Raw genomic sequence first — 23,733 nt, forward strand, 5'->3', positions numbered from 1 at the left:
AGACATTACGAGAAAAGAAAATGACACAAATATCCTTCATGAACACAAATGCAAGAATCCTTTTTAAAATACAGCAAACTGAATATGAAAAGGATGCTGTAAAGGATAATACATCATGACCAAATATGATTTATTTCAACAAGGCAAGGTTAGTTTAACATCTAAAAAATAAATTAATTCTCTATATTTAACAGAATGAAGGAGAAAAATTATATGATTATTTCAACAGACATATAAAATATGTGATCCAATTGAATACCAATTCATAAAACTCTCAGCAAACTAAAAATCCAGAGGAACAATCTAAATCTGATAAAGGGCATTTATGAAAACCCTACAGCTAACAGATGTACAAAGAAGAGCTGGTACCATTTCTACCTAAACTATTCCAAAAAAATTAAAGAGGCTGAACTCCTCTCCAACTCATTCTATGAGGCCAGCATCATCCTGATACCAAAACCTGGCAGAGACACAACAAAAAAAGAAAACTTCAGGCCCATATCCTTGATGAACACTGATGCAAAAATCCTCAACAAAATACTTAAAAACTGAATCCTGTAGCACATTAAAAAGCTAAACCGCCACAATCAAGTAGGCTTCATCCTGGGATGCAAGGCTGGTTCAACACACGCCAATCAATAAATGTGATTCATCACATAAACAGAACTAAATAACTGCAAATCAAACACACAATGAGATACCATCTCACACCTGTCAGAGTGGTTATTATTAAAAAGTCAAAAAACAGATGCTGGTGAGGTTATGGAGAAAAGGGAATACTTATACACTGTTGTTGGGAGTATAAATGGGTTCAACCATTGCAGAAAGTAGTATGGTGATTCCTCGAAGAGCTAAAAGCAGAACTACCATTTGACCCAGCAATCCCACTGCTGGTTATATACCTAGAGGAATATAAATCATTCTACCACAAAGACACATGTGCACAAACGTTCACTGCAGCACTACTCACAATAGCAAAGACATGGACATCAATGACAGACTGGCTAAAAAAAAATGTGGTACATATACAACATGGGATACCGTGCAGCCATGAAAAAGAACACGATCATGTCTTTTGAGGGAACATGGATGTTGCTAGAGGCTATTATCCTTAGCAAACTAACACAGCAACAGAAAACCAAATACTGAATGTTCTCACTTATAAGTGGGAACTAAATGATGAGAACTGATGAACACAAGAGAACAACAGACACTGGGATCTACTTGAGGGTGGAGAGTGGGAGGAGGGAGAGGAGCAGAAAAGATAACTACTGGGTACTGGGCTTCATACTTGGGTGATGTAATAATCTGTTCACCTATGTAACAAAGCTTCACGTGTACCCCTGAACCTGAAAGTTTTAAAAAACAAACAAAAAACCCTACCGCTAATGTACACAATGGTGATATGTTCAACATTAAGATGGAGGAAAGGATGCTTACTTGCCTCACTTGTTTTCAACATTATGCTGGAGGCCCTAATTGTGGCTGGAAGGCAGGCAGAAGAAAGAAAAAGTGTAACAGCCAGTAAAGATTAAGTAAAACTGTCTCTATTTGCAAATGACATGACTGTTCCGCACTGAAAACCCTAAGGAATTTACAAGACTACAGGCAGAGTTGGTTTCTTCTAAGGGCTGTGAGGAACAATCTGTTCCATGCCTCTCTTCCTGACTTCCAGCGGCTTGCTGGCAGTATTCCGTACTCCTTGGCTTACAGATGCATCACTCTGATCTCTGCCTTCATCTTCACATGGCATTCTTACCGTGTCATGTCTCTTTGACCAAATTCTTCCTTTTTATAAGCACACCAGTTATACTGGAATAGCCCACCCCAATAATCTCATTTTAATTTGACTATCTCTGTAAAGACCTTATCTCCAAATAAGGTCATATTCTGAGATATTAGGGGCTAGGACTCCAACATATCTTTTTTTGTGAGAGACAGAATTCAACCCAAAACACTTAACAAAAGAAGATTTACTCATGTAAAGCATGAAATGATACTCAACATCACAAATTATCAAAGAAATGCAAATAAAGCCACAATACCCACTAAATCACTGCATATCTGCTAAAATGGCCAAATTTGGGGAGAAAGAGGAGACAAAGACAAGCATTGGTGAAAATGTGGAGCGACTGGGACTCTCATCAACTGCCCAAATGTGAAAATAACCATTCTTATACCTAGGATATGAAAACAACCTCAAGACAGTTATCAAAGAGAAATAAAAATATATGTCCACACAAAAACTTGTACATGAAGATGCCTAACACCTTCATTCAAAACAGCCAAAAGCTGTTAACAATCTAAGTGTCCATCAACAGATAGGAATAAACAAAGTGTTTTATATCCAGACACCAGAATACACCTCTTCAATAAAAAGAAAACTGCTGACACAAACAACCTCAATGAATCTCAAAAGCATTATTAGGAGCTTTTTTAAAAAAAGACACTAAAGAGTCTTACTGTATGAATCCATTTATATAAAATGTTTGAAAATGTAAAATAATTTATCGTGAGAAAGGCAGATTAGTGGTACCTGGTGGGGAGTGGAGGGTTGAATGAATACCAAGGAGCACAGTCTTTTTGGAGTGAGGAAAATACTCTGTATCTCAACTATGGAAATGGTTTCACAGGGGTCTGCAGCTGTCAAAACTAATCAAACTGTACGCTGTACGCAGACACAGCTTAATGAACGTAAATTATACTTCAGTAAAAATGATTAAATAAAATAGTACGTATTTGTAAATCTGTTAGAAAACATCCCATTTCCAAGAGCATCAACAACAACAAAAATGAGAACTTGAATTAAATGTAAAGGGCCAATCTCTATGAAGAAAACTTCAAAATGCTACTGAAGTGAATAAAGGAACACTACTTAGTTATTCTTGGATAAAGGCTCATTATTTTAAGTTTGAATTTTCCAAGAAAATAATCTAATAATGTTTTTGCAATAAAAATATCAATACAGTTTTATTTGGGTGAGTCAGAGTATGTGGCAGGGTACTAGTAATTATAATCTGAAAAAACTAGCATATGAGAAGAAAATTCTGAATTAAAAGTCATGAGAGGCAACTGGCTCTATCCAGTTCTCTCATAGAGAAGCACTAGAAGGTCTCAATAATTAAAAGTTTGATAGCAGCACAAACAAAGAGAAACAAAGTGTTGAACAGAACACTGAGTCTACAATACAACCAAATGAATATGCAAATGTAATAGCTGTGAATAAGAATAATATTTTAAATCAGTAGGGGAATGATGGATTACTGAATAAACAGTATTTGGTAAATGGCCATTTGGGGAAAAATATAAGGATTCTTATGGCATAACTTAAAAAAAATACCTATTAGATCACAGACCTAAATATAAAGAACTGACCCAAACACTTAAACAAAATATGAATAAACTTGTTCCTACCATTGGAATGGTGAAGTCTAAGTAAGAAATGATATTCAGGGCCAGGCGTGGTGGCTTTGGGAGGCCGAGGTGGGCGGATCATGAGGTCAGGAGATCGAGACCAGCCTGGCCAACACGGTGAAACCCCGTCTCTACTAAAAACACAAAAATTAGCCGGGCGTGGTGGCGGGCACCTGTAGTCCCAGCTACTCGGGAGGCTGAGGCAGGAGAATGGCGTGAACCCGGGAGGCGGAGCTTGTAGTGAGCTGAGACAGCGCCACTGCACTCTAGCCTGGGCGACAGAGCGAGACTCTGTCTCAAAAAAAAAGAAATGATACTCGGAAACAAAAAAGACTAATAAATTTGAATACATAAAATTTAAAACTTTTGTGTCACCAACTTAAAAAGAAAATGCCAACTAGTTTGGGGGGAGGGGTAGGAGGAGGGAGAGCTCAAGTACATTACAGAAGGGCCAGTTTTGAAATTTATAATAAAGTCTTACAAATCAATTTTTAAAAAACGAAAAAGAAAAATGAGCAAGACACACAGACTGGCAGTTCATTGTATAAAGAATTACAAATACTCAATAAACAATGAAAAGATGTTCATCCTCCCACTCAAAAAGAAATGCACATTAAAACAATGATCTATAACTTTTATCTGGGCATACCCACAAAATCACAAATGCCCAATAATACCTAGTTTTGATGAAGGTGTGGGAAAACAGAAACTCTAATACAGGTAAAAACATAAATGAAAGTAACTTTTTGCCAGCAATTTAACACTATCAAAATATTAAATACATATAACCTTTGACTCAGGAATTTTATTTTTGTGTGACAGCAGCAAAACTTGTTATTTACAAATGATATTACTATTTGTATACAAATACAATTAAAACTGGTATTATTCTAAAGCTTTAGTAATTAAGATAATGCGTAATGGCACAGGTTAGACTGATGAGTGGAACATAAGTAATAGTTCAGAAACAGACTCACATGTGGGAATGAAGGACATTATATATCACGGGGAAAATGGAAAGAATTTGTCAATAAATGTGACTGGGATAATTGAGTATCCATTAGAAAAAATGAAATGTGACTCCTGTATCATACCAAAACAAAAATTTCAGGCAGATTTGAGATCTCAATGTGAAAAGATTTAATATAAAACTTTTAGAAGACAATACTACATAGGAGAGTATGACTTCTAGCTATGTAAGGATAGTCAAAACAAGACAAGAAATGTGTAAACCTAAACAGAAAACACTGGTAATTTGACATTAAAATTACCAACTGAGGCCGGGCGCGGTGGCTCACGCCTGTAATCCCAGCACTTTGGGAGGCCGAGGCGGGTGGATCACGAGGTCAGGAGATCAAGACCATCCTGGCTAACACGGTGAAACCCCGTCTCTACTAAAAACACAAAAAATTAGCCGGGCATGGTGGCGGGCGCCTGTAGTCCCAGCTACTGGGAGGCTGAGGCAGGAGAATGGCGTGAACCCAGGAGGTGGAGCTTGCAGTGAGCCGAGATCGCGCCACTGCACTCCAGCCTGGGCAACAGAGCGAGACTTCGTCTCAAAAAAAAAAAAAAAAAAAAATTACCAACTGATTCTATTCATCAGAAGATAACATAACGGTCAGCTAACAGAGTTACGAAAGAAAAAAAGAAAATAAAAATAAAAAATGAACATATCCTAATGTGCTGAACCAAAAAGCCGCAAGCCATAAAATCTCTAACAACTATATTCAACATTACCCAGTGGTTCAAAAATATACAAAATCAACAATTTATTGTTCAGGAATTGTTTTTTAAAAAAGCAAGGAATACCAAATGTAGAATTCAGAATTATTACTGAGTTGGGAAGGAATGACAAAGAATCTGAGCAGAGCAAACAGGGGACTTCTAAGGGAACAGGTATTACTCTTTTATTATTTTTAATGTTATGTGGCAATTCTTTATACCTACATATATTTTATACCTATTAGTTTGTATCTACTCAATATTTAATAAAGGCAAATTTTAAATGCCATGTAAATGACCAAGAAACCATTCTCTGTCAAACTTCTGTACACCACTAGGGTTCACTGAACCTAATTCTAGTTTTTATGGGGCGGGGGGTGGTAATTAAAAGCAATTCTACGTATTTTAAAGACTGCTTTTCCAATATTGTTACTCTTTCTTAAGATATTTCATATAACAAAGAGAAAATTTACTTTTTTACATATGAATCAAATTCATTCTATCTGGAAATAAATCATCACTATTCCATCATCCTTCAGATACGAACTTGGTAAGTCTCTCCTTTTTTTTACTTAAGCTTTTGCTGAACACAGTTAAGAATTCAAAAATTTTAACTTCTGGCCTGCGTTGAAAGATTCCCAAGATTATTCCCAGATTCAATGATTTGCTCGTTGGACTTATGAGAGTGAGTCATATTCACAGATATGATTTATTACGACGAAAGGCTACAAAGCAAAAATCAGCAAAGAAAAAAGGCACATGGGGCAGTCTGGGGGAAACTGGGAGCTACTTTCCAGAATCCTCTCCCAATGGAGTCACATAAGATTTCCTGAATTCACCCAGCAACAAGTTGTGACAATACATGTGAAATGCTGTCTACCACAAAAGACTGTTAGAGACTCAGGACCCAGGGTTTTCACTGTGGGCTGGTCACATAGGCACCTAGCACATGACAAAATTTCAGACTCCCAGAAGGAGGTATTCGGCAGAAATAGTATTTTGTATAAACAGTTTAGGCACAGCAAGCGACTTGATCAGCTAGTGGTAGGAATCCTTCTGAAATCTAAGTTTCCAGACACTAGTCAACAGCCAACCTTACAAGCTGGCCTTTTCAAAGAGAGCAGTTTAGGTTATGTTAACTTTTTTGTGAACACCACCATTAATGGCAAAGAGAAGAAAACTGAGAGAGAGAGACATTTTACAACTACTAGCTGATCAAAATATGAATGAAAATAAAGATAGCAACACTGTAGATTAATGACAATGGCGAATTCAATTGCAGAAGTAACATCGGAGACAAGTCTTCACATGACAATATTCTAAATGAATTTTCTCAAATTCAAGAATAGATGAGTGAACAACTCAGGTTTAAAGGAAATGTAGCATTTTCATCCACTTAGTCATTAAACAGGACTTAATCATGCAATTTTTTGTGACAAGAACTTGGACCATCCCAGTATCCTAAGAGTATATGTGAGAGTATGCTCTCATTTTTTATAGTGATACACCATAATTTGTCTGTAAGCTGACAACTGTTGAAGGTAGATATGTACACAAAGGTGGATGAAAGGAAACAGATGATAAAAAATAAAAAATTAAATGGACTGATCATTCTAATTGGTGTTGATTAATCAGAAAATGAAATGCTTTCCAATTATGGATCAAGAACAATGAATGTCCTCCCTACTTCAAGATTATGAACCATCAAAGTTTGTAAACTATGTTTTGATTTCAAGTGAAAAAACAAAACCTATTAAAATTTGGAATCAGTATGTACAAAATGGATATATATTTCATGTTCATGTAGGGCAGCTGATGAGTGGTTATTTACATTCAAAGAATACCACACATTTTGGGTACAAACATCTTCACAAACAAATGTGTTATAAACATACAATGGAATAATACTCAACAATTAAAAGGAATGAAATACTGATACAGGCAAGGATACAGATGAATCTCAAAATAATTTGAAAGGAGCCAGACTTAAAAATAGAACATATTTTATGGCTCCATTTATATAAAACTCTAGAAATGCAAACTAATCTATAATGACAAAAATCAAACCAGTAGTTGTCTGGGAGAGAAGAGAACAGGGAAGGACAAAGGGAGGGACTGAAGAGCAGCTTTGGAAAATTTTTTCAGGTGATGGATACATTTACCATCTTGATTACAGTGATGGTTTCACAGGTGTACACAGATGTCAACACTTAAAGAAGCTGTACTTTTTTAATATGTGTAGTTTATTATATGTGAATTATATCCCAGTAATGCTGATTTTAAAAATTGGGTTTGCTATGTTTAGATTCTAATTAAAACTTCTAACAAAGATTTTTCATTACTCCTTTATTCTTCTGTTATTTACAAACAACTTCAATTATTTAAAAATAAAAAGAACAGCAATGTAAGATAAAAAGTGACAAAGAATGATGAACAATCTTCTAGATACTGTGGGTTAAGTAACTGTCAGCTAAGAGAAGTGTTCGAGGCAGTCTGTATAGCAAATATCCAACACTTACAAAAATGATGAAAAGAGCATGATGAAATTTATAATCATCATAATTTACATTTCAAATTTGTGAAATATGTCAAATATGGATTGCTCTTTTCTCTAAAACCAACGAGGAAGCCTAAAAAAAGGCTTCTGCCAGGAGTTCCCAGTGGTTTGCGTATCACATCTCTTAATGGCTATGAACTTCAAGGGAAGGTTTCTTTTTTATGTACTTTATCTCCAGCAAGTGCCAAAGATAGCTTAAAATAGATTCATTTTCTTAAAAAACACAGCTATACTGTCAGAACAAACCCACTCTTGGATCGTAAGTCCAGGAAAACACAGTCAACTGCTTCATTCCTTAAAACGTACTATCAAACAAGTTATTATTTTCTACTTCTGCAAGACTAATAAGCAATCAGGAACTATAACTTCTCCTGCTGTCTGAGATGTTTTTACAGAGACCGTTCCCTATTGATGGATAGGCTATATTCAAAAAATCAGTACTTTTTGCTTGTTTGGAACAATTTAAAATAACAATGTAAATTATGACTAGGTTCCTAAAGCCAACCCATAAAAAGCCCACTTAACACAACATACCTTAGACCTATATTAATTCAAACACAGGTAGTCATCAAACACACACAGATGCATTTTGAAATTAAAACTCGGCCGGGTGCGATGGCTCACGCCTGTAAGCCCAGCACTTTGGGAAGCCGAGGCGGGCGGATCACCTGAGGTTGGGAATTCAAGTCCAGCCTGACCAACATGGAGAAACCCATCTCTAGTAAAAATACAAAATTAGCCAGGCATGGTGGTGCATGACTGTAATCCCAGCTACTCCGGAAGGCTGAGGCAGGAGAATCGCTTGAACCCAGGAGGCAGCGGTTGCGGTGAGCCGAGATGCGCCACTGCACTCCAGCCTGGGCAACAAGAGTGAAACTTGGACTCAAAAAAAAAAGAAAAAAAAAAAAAAAGAAATCAAAACTCAGATTACCAAAACATTCACTGTCCTCTTACCTATCCTCTATTCTCAAACACATGCTCAAGATGTTTCTTCTTTGGTAGTAGCAAATAGGCATAGGGTGGCCAAATTGAGAAGCAGAGGCTACAATGACTTTCTTAATCTGAAAATTCAAGTAATTTAAACACTGAATATTCTTAAACCACATCACCTTTACTTATTCACTTGGCAATCTCCCTTGATGATAGGATTTGTTCAAACCTAATTTACGAATGCTCAGTGAACTTTATAAATAAAATGTTTTACAAAAATGTGATATATCATCAAAGCCTAGATTCAAAACCTCTTTCACATGCTTGTCAACTTAAAGCCCTGGCTCTTCCTCTACTAATAAGCCCTGGCTGAATTATGTCCCCTGCCCTCCCCACCAAAATTCATATACTGAAGTCCCAACTTCTAGTACCTCAGAATGTATCTTTATTCGAAGACAAGGACTTCAAAAAGGTGATTAAGATGTGGCCATTAGGGTGTGGTAGTCCAATCTGACTGGTTTCCTTACAAAAGAAGGAAATTTGGACACACTGAGAGACACAGCGGGGATATGCATGCACGGAGGAAAGGCCACGTGAAGAGGCAGTAAGAAGGTGGTCATCTGCAAGCTGAGGGGAAAGGCCTCAGGGGAAATCTCACCATGCACAGAGGAAAGGCCTCGGGAAATCTCGTCGGCACTTTGAGCTTGGACTTTCAGCCTCCAGAACACTGAGAAATTAAATTTGCTGTCTAAGCCAACCAATAAATCTGCAGTTTTTGTTATGGCAGCCCTAGCCAACTAATACAGAGCTTTAAAAAACATTACTATGTACACTGTAGAATTTAATACTCTAAAGTTTTATTCCATCGTCTCCACTGACAGAATTTCTAAATTAATAACAGAAAAGTTACACTAGGTAACATGATTAGTACATAAATGCCGTATGGGCAGATTTCCTTTGTTTACTGCTATATACCTAGTGCATAGGTGCTTAATTACTGAGAGAATGAATCAATGAATAAATTAATCAATAATTTTCTTTGTAAAAATTAGAAAGACACATACCCTATTTTAACTTCCTGAAATGATTTCACTGCTTCAGTGTTATATATTTAAACCAAGTGGTATTTGTTTTAAAATAAAATGTTCTTTTAAAACGTACTACGACTTTCCATTTATAAAAAGAAAATTTTATAAGTATACAAAGTGTGAAAAAGAACATTTCAAAAATAAGTACATTCTTAAAGGAAGATAAGAAAAACTACATTCCAAAATGTAATGTACTAGATTTTCAAAGAAAAGGCTAATAATATATATCACAGTATAGTTCTAAATGGATATAGGAGAACAATAATCAACTATTTCTAGCTGCAGACATATTATGGGGCCACTGCTATCAGCAAATGCTAATAGAAACTATTTCCCAATACATGAAAAAATTATTTAATTCATTCAGTTTAAGAAAGCAGTTTTTGGGCTTTTTTCTCTGTACCCCCCCATCCAGCAGAAAAAGAAAGGAGTTTAATACACCATCCTGAAAGACTGAGGAACTAGCTAGAGTCCCATAGTCACTGAAGAATACTGTTTTTCCTTTGGAGAAACCATGAAGTCAATAAAAAGGGACTTTAAAATAGAACAGTACCCTAAAGATACTGGCTCAATGTAAAGGTCTGGTGGCACAGACATGAGAAAGTACATTTCATCTTAGAAGAAGGAAGATACTAGAGGAGGGCTGTGCTTTTAATATCAAAAGGCATTTAACCTTAATTACTGTTAAAAATTATTCCAATCCAATTCTAACAAGCAAACTGCTATTGATCACTATTTATTACATAGTATTTTTCAATTTGAAATCTATTTTGAAACAGTATTCTTAAATAAGAGTATCTTAAGTTACCTATTAGTGCTCAGTGAACTGTTTCAAGGAAACCTTACATACCACATACCATACCCTAAAAGTAAAGGGACATACTCCTTTTACTTGAGTGTAATGGTAGCTCTTTTGCAATATTTACTCTTGCTTCTGAAGGCTGGAACAAAGAAGTGAGAAGGATAAAGAAACATAACAGGGACAGGGCGTGGTGGCTCATGCCTGTAATCCCAGCACTTTGGGGGAACAAGGCGGGTGGATCACCTGAGGTCAGGAGTTCGAGACCAGCCTGGCCAACATGATTGAAACCCCATCTCTACTAAACATACAAAAAATGAGCCGAGTGTGGTGGCGGGCGCCTGTAATCCCAGCTACTCGGGAGGCTGACGTGGGAGAATCACTTGAATCCGGGAGGTGGAGGTTGCAGTGAACCGAGCCGAGGCTGCGCCACTGCACTCCAGCCTGGGTGACAGAGTGAGACTCCATCTCAAAAAGAAAAGGAAAAAAAAAAAGAAACATAACAGGAAGCAAACACTCAATAAAGCTATGTTTCGACCTTTATGTAGACATTTTACCAACTAGATGTGTGAAGAGAGAGCCTCAATTGCACTTTTTTGCTTTATCTCAGCTAAACAGACACATTACTTGACAAGCTCTAAAATTAATCCGACTTCAGTAAAAATACTGCGTGTATGCATTAGGTCAGACACTGTAGATTGCTTTGCCCAACACTACAATCTGTTTTCCTTGCTTTTGTCTAATATAGAGGCTATAAAAGCTAAATACTGTACAGTCATCCTTTGGTATCTGTGGGGGACACGTTCCAGGACCTCCCAAAGAGACCAAACTCTGAAGATACTCAAGTCCCCTGATATAAAGTGGTGTATGTAGTATTTGCACATAACCTATGTACATCCTCCCATATACTTTAAATCATCCCTAGAGTACTTACATTGCCTAGTACAATGTTAATGCTATGTAAATAGTTGTTATAATGTATTGCTCAGGGAAAAATGACAAGAAAAAATGTCTGTATACGTTCAGTACAAACACAATTTTTTTCCCTGAATTCTGATCCACAGTCGGTTGAATCCACAGATGCAGAACCATGGATACGAACAGCTGACTGTAGTTAGGTTTCCAACTGTCCCTTACTACTAGGAGAGTCCGTGTGACACAGTTTTAATCAATGAAATATACGCAGACATCTACTAGCTTTATAAACCACACTCCTTTCCCCTTTCCACCTTTTCCCCATCTTTATGACTAGAGCTGCAACAGACATCTTTCAATGAAGCAAAGCCCAAGAGAAAAAGATGTCCACAGCTGTAGCAGCTGCATATTTCCAAGCTGACTATAATGAGGAAAAAATAAGGGTCCATTTGTTTAAAGTCATTGTTAGTTTAGTATTTATTATTTGCAAATATCTTAAGCATATTTCACCCAGGGAGAAGTGGGGTGGGTAGTGGGGAAAATGATGTAATTGTAAGATAGGTCTTCTCGTTTTCCACCCAATTATCTTTTACCAGCAAAAAACAAATCATGAAGAATATGAAGCAACATAGCAAGGAGACATGAACAAGTCCCTGAGGCTACTTGTATCCCTGGCCAAGAAACACAGCTAAGTGGGAACAGTACCTTTTCCAATAAAATAGAATCGCCAAGGTTTTAACACCTTACACTATTTCCCTGCAGAGAGAAGACACCCAAAAAAAACACTCCTGACTTTATACTGGGTGTTCTGCCTTCCCTCTGGGATTCTCTCACTTCAATTACTGCTGTCACCAAACATACTTTAATGCTTTATTACAAAAAGCATTCTGACGGCTTCTCTTAGGGCAGTTAGTAAAGGCAAGAACTTTCAAGAACTTGATACTACAAAAAAACAAACAACTTTAACTAGCTTCACAAAATATAAGTTTCTGATCGTCACATACCTCATTTCCTCCTAGGGACCTTAGGCTCTGGCCTTACTGTGCCTACTATTTTGAAATAGCTAATTCTACACTACAGAGTTGGCATACCTTCAGAGGCACTATGATTTTGCTAATTTCTGTTCACATCCACCCCTAAAGAACTGCCTCCGAAACAGCTTCATAGTCTCTACATTAAGAACTTGAATGTCCTCTGCATTCTCCTCACATTCCCAAAGGTCCTTTCTCTGAGTTCTAACGCGAGACATGAGAGATTAAACAGGCTTCTTTCCACAGGGACTGACACCAGAAATTAACTCATGTTTTGGTGATACTGCTCCAATTATACACACGCATGCACACTCTCACTCTGACACACATGGCGACTTCCAAGATTCTATAGTAAACATATTGCTTCTTCATGATAATCTATTACTGTAACCTTCTTGGATATATGTCTCATAAAGAACAGAAGAGTTAAGAGGTAAACTCTAGTCCCATGGAAAACTGACTTTTTAAAGATACTTAATTTCCAACAAACAAGGCGGTGCTTTTATTCCTTTTCAAAAGCTCATTGCCATAAATGAAAATATTCAGCTTAGTTTTAAATGTGATTTGGAATTTACATAGTAAGATCACTTGTTGTTTACATACAAATTAAGGAAGTAAACAGTTATTAATTGACATTAGAAGTACTGTTAGAAAATAAACTTTTTGCACATGCAATACTGCTATTAGTTTATACACTGGAAAGAAAGATGTGTTTACCCTTATTGTCTCAAGCCATTTCTGAAATGTTTTAACTAGAAGTTGTGGGATAATTCTGGTATAATTCCCAATGTGTATTCTTCTTTAGTCACATATTAAAATTTTTAATTAATTTGTCAGTTTCACCACAAAGCTTTAATAAATTTTGCATCTATCAAAATACACTAATGAAAAATGTGACTAGGATGCTGTAGTCTTAGAAACTATAATTCTACACGTCTCTTGTCAGTACTACCCGCCATAAAATTCAAACATTTTGGAAAACAATTTTTAAAAACTCTATCCACAAATGGTTAAGCCCCAAAATAACCCACTTCTTTTTATTTCCCAAATTAAAGTATCTAATGATTTCCTAAATTGTAAACATATAACTTAGATGCCCTTTTAACTATCTTTAATTACCAAGTATGTGACATTTTCAATACAATATTTTCTTCATTTTCCCACCAGAGGGCAACCAAGAACCTCAAGTGGTGCTGTGCAATGAATTTAACAGCATCCAAAGTGGTTTAAAGGAGGGGAGGATAGGGGAGGACTTTAAAGTTCACCAAGACTATCAGACTAGTCATGAGCAATGGCATGTTACTTCTTAAAACCTTTTATAATAAGAGTAGTATTTTGAAACATCTTATATACATAAGATGTTTAATTTACCTACATATAAGGAGGAACATTTTTTACAGTGATTAGCTTTATAAAAATATTCCTTAAAAAATTTAAAATCCTTTTCCTAAAACACTCTGTTGTACATACCACATGAAAAAACAGGCTTAACACCTAGGGAAAAAAATGTAGCCTTAGCTATTTAAACAATGCATATGAATTTTTTACTGGCTCATAGTTTAACAACCAATATGAATGTTAAATTTGTTAAAAATCTGTTTCTATCAGCAGCATACTTTTTCTTGTGCAATCATTTCCATTTCCCATTTCAGAAAATTTCTGAAATCTCAGTAGGAAAATAAGAATTCTCTGACAAAACAAAGAATTTAATGTAAAGAGGGAAAAATGCTTGGGTGACCAGAAAAGCAATATATTCTTTAATAAAGGGGTAAAAACCTTTCAGCCTAATTTAATCAGCTAGCAATTTGAGACCTTTTCACATCAGCAATTGAAAAGTTTCAGTCATACAAAAACTAAAAAGAAAAAAAAGTTTGATTCAAAACAATACCTCAAAATAAGTAATTATTCCCCCAAATACTACATTAGAGGGCTCTCTTCCTACAAATAGCTTTAAACCACATGTTGTTTTTATTGTTGTTGTTGAGATGGAGTCTCGCTCTGTGGCCCAGGCCGGAGTGCAGTGGCGCGATCTTGGCTCACTGCAAGCTCCGCCTCCTGGGTTCCCGCCATTCTCCTGCCTCAGCCCCCTAAGTAGCTGGGACTACAGGCACCCGCCACCGCACCCAGCTAATTTTTGTGTACTTTTTAGTAGAGATGCGGTTTCACCGTGTTAACCAGGATGGTCTCGATCTCCTGACCTCATGATCTACCTGCCTCAGCATATGTTGTTTTTGATTGCAGAAATCAGGTAAAAATGCACCCGTTCTTTGTTCCATCTAATATTTTATATAAGAATAACCATCTTTAAGGCAAACTTTACATTCATTTTATTTAGATAGAACACATTACTAAATTAACCAGTTTCATTTATAGGAAATGAGTAGTAAAGTCATGGTTCTTTTGGTGTTTATTTTTTTCAAAAGCTTTCTTTCCTCTATACAATCTAAATAGCAACACAATTTAGTATCAAAATCAAAGTCTATGGCATTAGTTTAAATATTAAACCTGCTACAAGCAGTTTCTTCCATCAAAGTGATGTCAGAAACCATCTCCAGTCCTGTGTATCAATGGTGTTTCCTGTACACTTAATTCTCCACAGTAGCAACACATAAAAACCAAGTCAATAATTAATCCTCATTAATGGAAAATGACATTTTACATGCAGCTTTCATAAAAATCAGATCCTTTTCTACTATATCTTAACTGTGCACAGACCAATTCTTTACTCATGTCAGACACACAAAGGACAGGAATCTATTACATGAATTAAAGTCAGTCAAACCATCTAACCTAAATTATATTTCTTTGCTGAAATACTATTGGATTTTAAAACCAAGCTTTTTAAGGAAGTATTATTCAAACCCACCTTACATCCAAACATTAAGGATATTGTGCTGTCAGAGCATGCTACTTTACAGTGGCATAACATCGGAGAAAAGCAATCCAAGTTTTTGATGCTAGGAGACATTTTTTCAGACCCTGAGTATTTAAATCGATCCAAGACTGAAATTCCAGAAAAATGCCTTTGTGCATGTTGTTTGCTGACTGTCTTGAACATTTAATCTAGATCCAAAGCACTCTTTTTAAAAAAAACTGTATTAGAATGTTGCATTCTTCATTGTTTCCACCCCCACAGCAGAGATCAGGTCGGTATACTATGATTGGAATTAAAATGCTGTTTCTTTTTCCTGCATAATAAAACTGCTTCACTAAAATTATAGTCAAATTACCAGAATGAAAGTGCTCATTTGGCACCACTTTGTCAGGGCCTTGCTAATATCCTTAAAATTTAATCCAGCATCGGATTCACCACAGAGCTCCACTTGCTGCAGTACAAGCTCTGCTATCTCCTCCCTGAGAGTAAGATACAACTGGAGCAGAGCCACTATGCTCAAACATATGCTGGCTGCTTTGGGGGAGGGGCAAAGATGTTGCAGCAAGGGATTCATTACACGGTTCAATAAGAGATGAGCCCAGAGCTTGTCATATGTGATGCTTTCTTACTACACCACTGAACACTATAGTCTGATTTAAAATATAGTTTTAATGGTAAAAAGAGTACCTCAATTATCACATTTTGTAGTTTGATTCCTCTCTATAAACCATTCAAGCAACAACAACAAAAATAAATCATCTGGCAAAGTTAAGTAGAATAATTACAAATTAAACTTGGACAGTAAAAAAAGTTCAGTATTTTCTAATACATCAAAATCACTTAAAATCTGGAAAAACATTACTGAACCAATTTTGACGTATATCTATACCATATGGAAAGTTTAAAAGCAGAAAGTCACGCAGTTTAATTCACCGACATATCACTGATTTATCCACTCTTTCAAATATTATTTTCTGTGTTTTGGCTTTTTAATCAACCCTTTGGCAGAAAAGCTATCATTAACTAATTACATTCAAAGCAACAAATAAAATACTGTGAAAATGTCATTCTTACAGTATTTTATATTTAAAATCTTGCACACAAATGTTACATCTTATGCAGTACCTTCACTATAATTTAAATGGACAATATTTATCGAAACTCAAAAGCTGAATTAACAAATGCCAGTAAAATACTAAATAACACATAAAGGAATATTTACTGCTTCATCTATGTAATTATCTTTTCTTTCTTCCACTATTATTTGGGTTGTTCTAAGTACTACATCTATATTGCAGTTAAGAAATATAATTGCTAATGAAGACTGTCAAATTTTACAAAACTGCCTGTAATCCCAGCACTTCAGGTGGCCGAGGTGGGTGGATCATCTGAGGGTCAGGAGTTCGAGACCAGCCTGGCCAACATGGTGAAACCCTGTCTCTAGTAAAAACACAAAAAAATTAGCCAGGCGTGGTGGTGCGCACCTGTAGTCCCAGCTACTTGGGAGACTGGGGCAGAAGAATAGCTTGAAACTGGGAGATGGAAGTTGCAGTGAACCGAGATTGTGCCACTGCACTCCAGCCTGGGCGACAGAGTGAGACTCCATCTCAAAAAAAAAAACCAAAAAAAACAAAAAACAAAAACAAGAACAATTTTACAAAACTAAAATTATCAATTCATATATTTGTATTCAACAACCTGGTCTCTATATGCTTAGTAAGCAAAGCTGTTTGTGGAAAAGTATACTATATTTTGCTATACACCAGAAACAGCGCGCCGAAAGACAAAAATTCCCTTACCACCAACCATAACTCTAATTCCAAACCTGCTCAAGAACACTTTTAATTCCAATTTCCTACACAATTCTCTATTCTGTTCCATTCCTACTTATGTAACTGTATAAGGGGTGAGAGAGAGAAAAAACTAGGTTACATTTCTAAAACAGTAAAGGAAATAGCTGGTTCTCCAATCTAATTACCCTGACAGGTAAATAACTGCAGATCACATGACTTGTGAAACTTAAATGAAAAGTCAAATGTCAACTGTAACTAGGGCAAGAAAAAGTAAACTGTGCTCCTTAGAAGCCTTTATATTTAAAAATACATTTACTAAGTCAGAGCCATAGTTGTTAAGCTGTGGTTCTCAGCCTTTTTCACTGCAGTGCCTCAGAGGTGTCACCAATGTTCTTTCATTTTAAAACTTTCATTTTCAAATTTACAAATTTTAATTTTAAAAACCTGGAAGCACAAATGCGTAACAAGTTTTAATACTGGTGTTTATCTATAACAATTTATTTACCCATACTACCAAGTAAACTCATTTTGTGTCAATCTCAAAATACAACTTCTCCAATTTTTGTGCACATGGGGGATTTGTCTCATTGATCATGTAGGTTGTACACGCTGAGTCTTAATAAAATTCAGTTCTGTGCAGACATGTCTGCTCCCCTAAAACTATATAAGCAAGCACATTATTTGGCACATGTCTAATAGAACAAAATGTCAGGCAAAGTTCAAGCACGTCCACTTAGCCTGTGCTCTTAATACAGTCTGCCTTATTCAGTTGGTTACACAATAAACATGTAATATATTCAACTATGATAATATTGTGCTATGCTCATTTTAACGATTACTAGGAATTAACCAGTGTTTCTTGTCTGTTTTTTTAGTAAACTGAATGAATGAGTTCAACGTATACATTTTGGGTCAAAATTTACCATACCTAAGACTGCAGAAGAGAGTATAAAAAACATGCATTTGATTTTGGGACCTACTAGGAAAAATGACTAATTTTGACTATTTTGAAACTCTGAGTGGATCTGATAGATTTGCACTAAAGTGTCTTAGGCTGTTCTGCTTTTTAATGATGTTATCTAACAAATCAATATCCCAGATACATTCAGCCAAATAATACCTACCAAACTACCTAAGAAACAATATTTAAGTAATAATAATAAATAATTATAACAGTAGCAATTATCATTTAATAATTACTACTAGTCAGGCATTCTGCAAAGTGCTTTCATGTGTCAGAAAAATTATCAAAAGCTTGGAAAAAGAGGCAAAAAAAAATTGGTAGTACATTCAATGCTGTATAGAGACAAAGGTTGTTCAAGATTATCCAGGGCAATGGTTTTCAACATGGAACAACTTTGCGCCCCTAGGGACACTTGGCAATGTCTGCTGCCCAATCGAGGAAAAGAGTCTACGTGCATCTAGTGGGTAGAAGTCAGGGATGCTACTAAACATTTTATAACAACACACTGGACAGCTTTCCACAACAAAGAATGATCTAGCCCAAAAATCAAGGATGCCTAAGTTGAGAAATTCTAATTTAGGGGAATGCATACTTCAACACACTATTTACTAAAAGTCCCATCCCAGCACTTTAGGAGGTCAAAGTGGGAGGATTACTTGAGGCCAGAAGTTCAAGACCAGCCTAGTCAACACAGCAAGAGTCCATCTCTAAAAAAAATATAAATAAATACTTGGGAGGCTGAGGTGGAAAGATCACTTGAGCCCTTGAGCCACTGCTTGAGCTATGATTGAGCCACTGCACTCCAGCCTGGGTGACAGAGTGACAGCCTGTCTCTTAAAAAAAAAAAAAAAAAAAAGTCCTCGACAGTAAAGTTATATATGTTAACCTGTAGCTTTTTATTCAATAGAGAAACAAATAATTTTTGCCCAGATAACCACAAAGATTAAATTCCTGGCCTCGTTGGATATTAATCAGTTTCTTATCTAACAGCAATCTTCTATTAACATTGCCTATAAATACTTAGATAACAAATGCACTCTGGTCAAGTTTAACATCTTACGATTTCTCTCATTAACAAGTGAGTGGAACACAATCTGTGACACGTGTTCATTCTACATTTGCCTAAGAACTTTGCTTTTTTGAAAATCATACCTTAACAAGCGTAATCGCCTTACTTAATCCAAATGTGATTATTTGGATATACTTTAACACATGTAATTACCTTACTGAATCCAAATATGATCTACCTCTTACGAGGTAAAAAGTATTATAACGTCCATTTGATAAATGAGAGAAACTCAAGGCTTGGAGGAGTCACATAATTTATCCATGGTGTCACAGCTAGCAGAAATGGGAATCATGTCTGACTACAAAGCTCATTTTCAACAATTAATAAATGCAAGCCAAGGTTAGATATTTGGCGAGTCAAGTCCAAAGTCCTTACTATTCTTTCTACCTGCTAGAATGACAATTTAAGGCTATCAGGCAAACTTTAAAACAGTTTTCAATTACTAATCTGTTTAAATTGGGTTTTTCTCAATACTGTATAACAAAATAGAGGGGAAAAAAGATGCTGAGATTAATAATATCAAAATGTTTGCATTACTCAAAACTGCCTGTTTAGATTTATATAATAAACAAATGTAAATATGAATTTATTAAGTAAATATATGGTAATAAATACTACCTATATTACATATTACAGTTCCATGTTTAAGATTTCACTGTCAACTGAAATCTTATAAAAGGGTTAAAATACAAGAGCAACACCCAATCAAACTCCTTCACCTGTCACATTAACTGGAGATCAAATAATATAGTAGAAACATCAAACTATTTAGTCATGAAATTTTTTCATTACATATTAACTCATTATCAAACAAATGCTGAGTTATTAAGTTATTATCATAAAACAAGGGTAAGCTAACAAATTTTTTAAGTCCAAAAGAAGCTAAACTTGTAGAACAGCAGTCCTTAAATGAGCAGTGTTGTGCTTTTCTTTTTTAATTCCTAGATGATTTTGACATGTCATTGTCCCCAATCCCACTGATTTTCAAAACATCATGGTAAATCTATTGATAAATATTTGAGTTTCATACCAAAGATAGTAATAGCATCTTTATGTAAACAATTGTAATTCCTACAGAGCAGAGGACTTAGCTAAGATCACAAAGTGATATTACATCTCAAGACCAGAAGTATACATCTTAAAGAATATTTGAATTTAATTTTCACACTTGCCAAAAAACAAGAATAAAATGATAGTAGTATCTGCTAAGAAATGACATTGCTTTCCATGACTCTTCCAACTGCTTTACATATAGTAAGTTATTTAATCATCTTAATGCTAAGTAAGTTATAGCATATAACTAGTTGCTGTAACACCTAAGTTTCCATGGTGACAGCTTCAACATGAAGAATTAATGAACATTCACTGATAATTTCAACATTAGAAACTATCTCCAACAGAAGCGCCTAATAGTTCTTAACAGTGAAGAAATGCAGCTAGATCACACTGCTGTAAGAGAACCATATGGGATTTAAATGATTAATGGAGTTAGAGAAACACTATTTTTCTTAAATTACATGAAGAATTAATGCTGTGGTTTTGCTTATTTGCTGTCTTTTTGAAACGGCAGGAATTAAGCAGTAACATTAGATACCTATGAATTTGCCATCAATTTGTCTGGCAAAGAATAGCCCACAATAATGTGGACATTTCTGTTATAAGTAGGCTTACAAAGTTGATTTAGCAAAAATACCATAAAACTGATTACATTTTGCTGTAAGAATACTAACATACAGCCAGGTGTGGTCTTACACCTGTAATCCCAACACTTTGGGAGGCCGAGCGGGCAGGTCGCTTAAGCTCAGGAATTTGAGACCAGCTTGGGCAACAGAGCGAAACCCTGTCTCTACAAAAAATACAAAAATTAGCCAGGCATGGTGGCAGGCGCCTGTAGTCCCAGCTACTTGGGAGGCTGAGGTGGGAGTTGGCTTGAGTCTGGGAGGTGAAGGTTGCAGTGAGTCAAGATTGCACCACTGTATTCCAGCCTGGGGAAGAGAACCAGACCCTGTTAAAAAACAAAACAAAACAACACAACAAAAACCAAAAAACAAAAACCACTAAAATGCTACTCTGCCAAATAAAATGTTGAATGAAAATTAAAATTAATGTTGAATCAAATGCAGTAACATTCACTCTTGATCAAACTGCACTACCTTGACTGATTTCAATTAACCACAGAATTTCAGCTGCTTTCACAGTTGAAGACAGCCAATTAGAAGAAATGAACAAATTAAACTGTGACTACATACAATTTCAATAATGGGGCAAACCTGTAAGATACAAATCATACCATGAAACCGCAATGTACATGGTCACAATGGAGAGCATAAGAATCAGAGGAACACCAACAAATTCATGCAAATAATTTGCTTTGTGCATTATTATTTATAAATCTGTTCTAAAAGGAAACCTGGTATAATCTCAATCACCTAAATTTGAGCACAAAAAACAGCTATTTGGATTGCCACTCTACTCTGAGTGGCACTGTTTTGTCATAGTAATGGGTGATAAAAATGTGAAAGAAGACCAGGCATGGTGGCTCACTCCTGTAATCCCAGCACTTTGGGAGGCTGAGGGGGGAAGACAGCTGAGCACAGGAGTTCTGGCTGCAGTGAGCTATGATCACGCCACTGTACTCCAGCATGGATGACAGAGACCTTGTCTCTTAAAAAAAAAAAAAAAAAGGTGCAAGAAGAGCCATGCTAATGATACTGCTCATGGTAACAAAAAGAAAACTATTATTTTAGAAAAAGCTGGAACTGGGCTCAGTATTAGGTTTATAGCTCTATGCTTAAATATTTAAAATCATTTAAAAAATAAATTCATGGAGGAAACAAAACTTTGTTATTATGGGTCTGAAACTCTGACCTCTAACCTACTAGATCCAAATCTTGAACATTCATCAGAAGCAAATGAACTTGTTAGAAATGCATCCTGCAGGCACTTCATGAATATTTGTTCAACAAATGGTATTAAATTATCTGCCGTGGTTCTCATTTAAGGCTACATGATATGCAATGCACAGTTGATCCTAAAATTACCATCTATCTGGCAGAAAAAAAAAAAAAAACTATGAAAAGCTTCCTTGTGCCAAATTTGAGAACTACTAAGTATCTCCACAGAAAAAGCACGTGACAAAATCCAACAACTATTCATGATAAGGGGCACCTACAAAAAACCTACATTTAACACCATAATTAATGGTGAAAGACAATGCTTTCTCCTTAAGACCAGAAACAAAGAAAGGATTTACACTCTCATTATTCCTATTCAAAACTGTACTGGACATTCTAACCAGTGTAATCAGGCAAGAAAAATAAAAAGCATAACTGACTGGAAAGGAAGAAGTAATTACAAAATATGTAGAAAATCCTAAGGAAGGAATCGACAGAAAACTTAAAACTGCAGGATACAAGAGTAAAATAAAAAAATTATGATTACATATAATGAATAATCTGAAAACAAAATTAAGAAAATAATTCCATGCACAAAAACATTTAAAAGCATAAAAAATTTAGTAATAAATGTAATAAAAGTGCAATACTCATACACTGAAAGTTATAAACACATTATTAATAGAAATTAAAGATGATTTAAATAAATAGATGGTCCATATTCATGGATTATAAGAACTGCCAAGTAAAAGTAGCAACTATCATTTTTCAACTACTTCTATTGAAAGGTTTTTTAAAAACTTAAATTCTTTTTTTGAGACAGAGTCTAGCTTCATCGCCCAGGCTGGTGTGCAGTGGTGGGATCTCAGCTCACTGCAACCTCCACATCGCAGGTTCAAGCAATTCTCCTGCCTCAGTCTCCCAAGTAGCTGGGATTACAGGTGCGCACCACGACGCCCGGCTTTTTTGTATTTTTGGTAGAGATGGGGTTTCACCATGTTGGCCAGGCTGGTCTCAAACCCCTGACCTTGGGTGATCCGCCCACCTTGGCCTCCCAAAGTGCTGGGATTACAGGTGTGAGCCAGCATGCCTGGCTAATTTTTGTATTTTTAGTAGAGACGGGGTTTCACCATATTGGCCAGGCTGGTCTTGAACTCCTGACCTCAAGTGATCTGCCCACCTCAGCTTCCCAAAGTGCTGGGATTACAGGCGTAAGCCACTGTGCCCAGCCTTAAAGGTTTTATGTAAGCTTCTACAAGCCAAGACTCCTATCTCATACAGTTTGCTTCAGGCTTCTCCATGTTCAAGGAAACTAAAGAAATCCATCCATTATACACTGGAAGCAGAGCTCTGATAAACAATATCCATGGTAAACACATTTGCTTCTAGCATAAAACTTCTTTGAAACAGCATCTTAGGTGGAAGTCCCCAAAAAACTAAATAGATGAACACAAAGAGGCTGTGGCTGAGCGCCAATGAGTCTCATCTTATGTCCTACTAAGCCAATCAACACACAGTCTTTAAGGAAACCTAGAATACCAGAGATAAGGTTTTGAACAGTGGTTCCCAAATGGTGAGATATCCAAAGAAGATTCCCAGGTATTTAGTCTAATTTAAGCCTAACGATCTTTATTTTTAATGAGCTCCCTGTCCAGTTCTAATACACAGACAGGCTTACAACC

At 36.0% G+C, this 23,733-nt stretch overlaps 1 protein-coding gene across 42 annotated transcripts in view; it reads right to left on the reverse strand.

The window, feature by feature from the left end:
• DLG1 (discs large MAGUK scaffold protein 1) overlaps positions 1-23,733 on the reverse strand; it is a 261,908-nt gene that overhangs the window by 167,663 nt on the left and 70,512 nt on the right. The window contains exon 1 of one of the 42 annotated variants that reach the window (XM_055382779.2): positions 15,323-15,813. The exons of 40 other annotated variants lie outside the window; for them this stretch is intronic. In XM_055382779.2, coding sequence (XP_055238754.1) covers positions 15,323-15,514 — 192 coding nt within the window. In that variant the 5' untranslated portion in view covers positions 15,515-15,813. Of the gene's footprint in view, positions 1-15,322; positions 15,814-23,733 lie in introns of those variants that run through there. One more of the 42 variants, XM_055382775.2, reaches the window with a different exon arrangement.

Source organism: Gorilla gorilla, chromosome 2, assembly GCF_029281585.2.
Source record: "Gorilla gorilla gorilla isolate KB3781 chromosome 2, NHGRI_mGorGor1-v2.1_pri, whole genome shotgun sequence".
Lineage (NCBI taxonomy): Eukaryota > Metazoa > Chordata > Mammalia > Primates > Hominidae > Gorilla > Gorilla gorilla.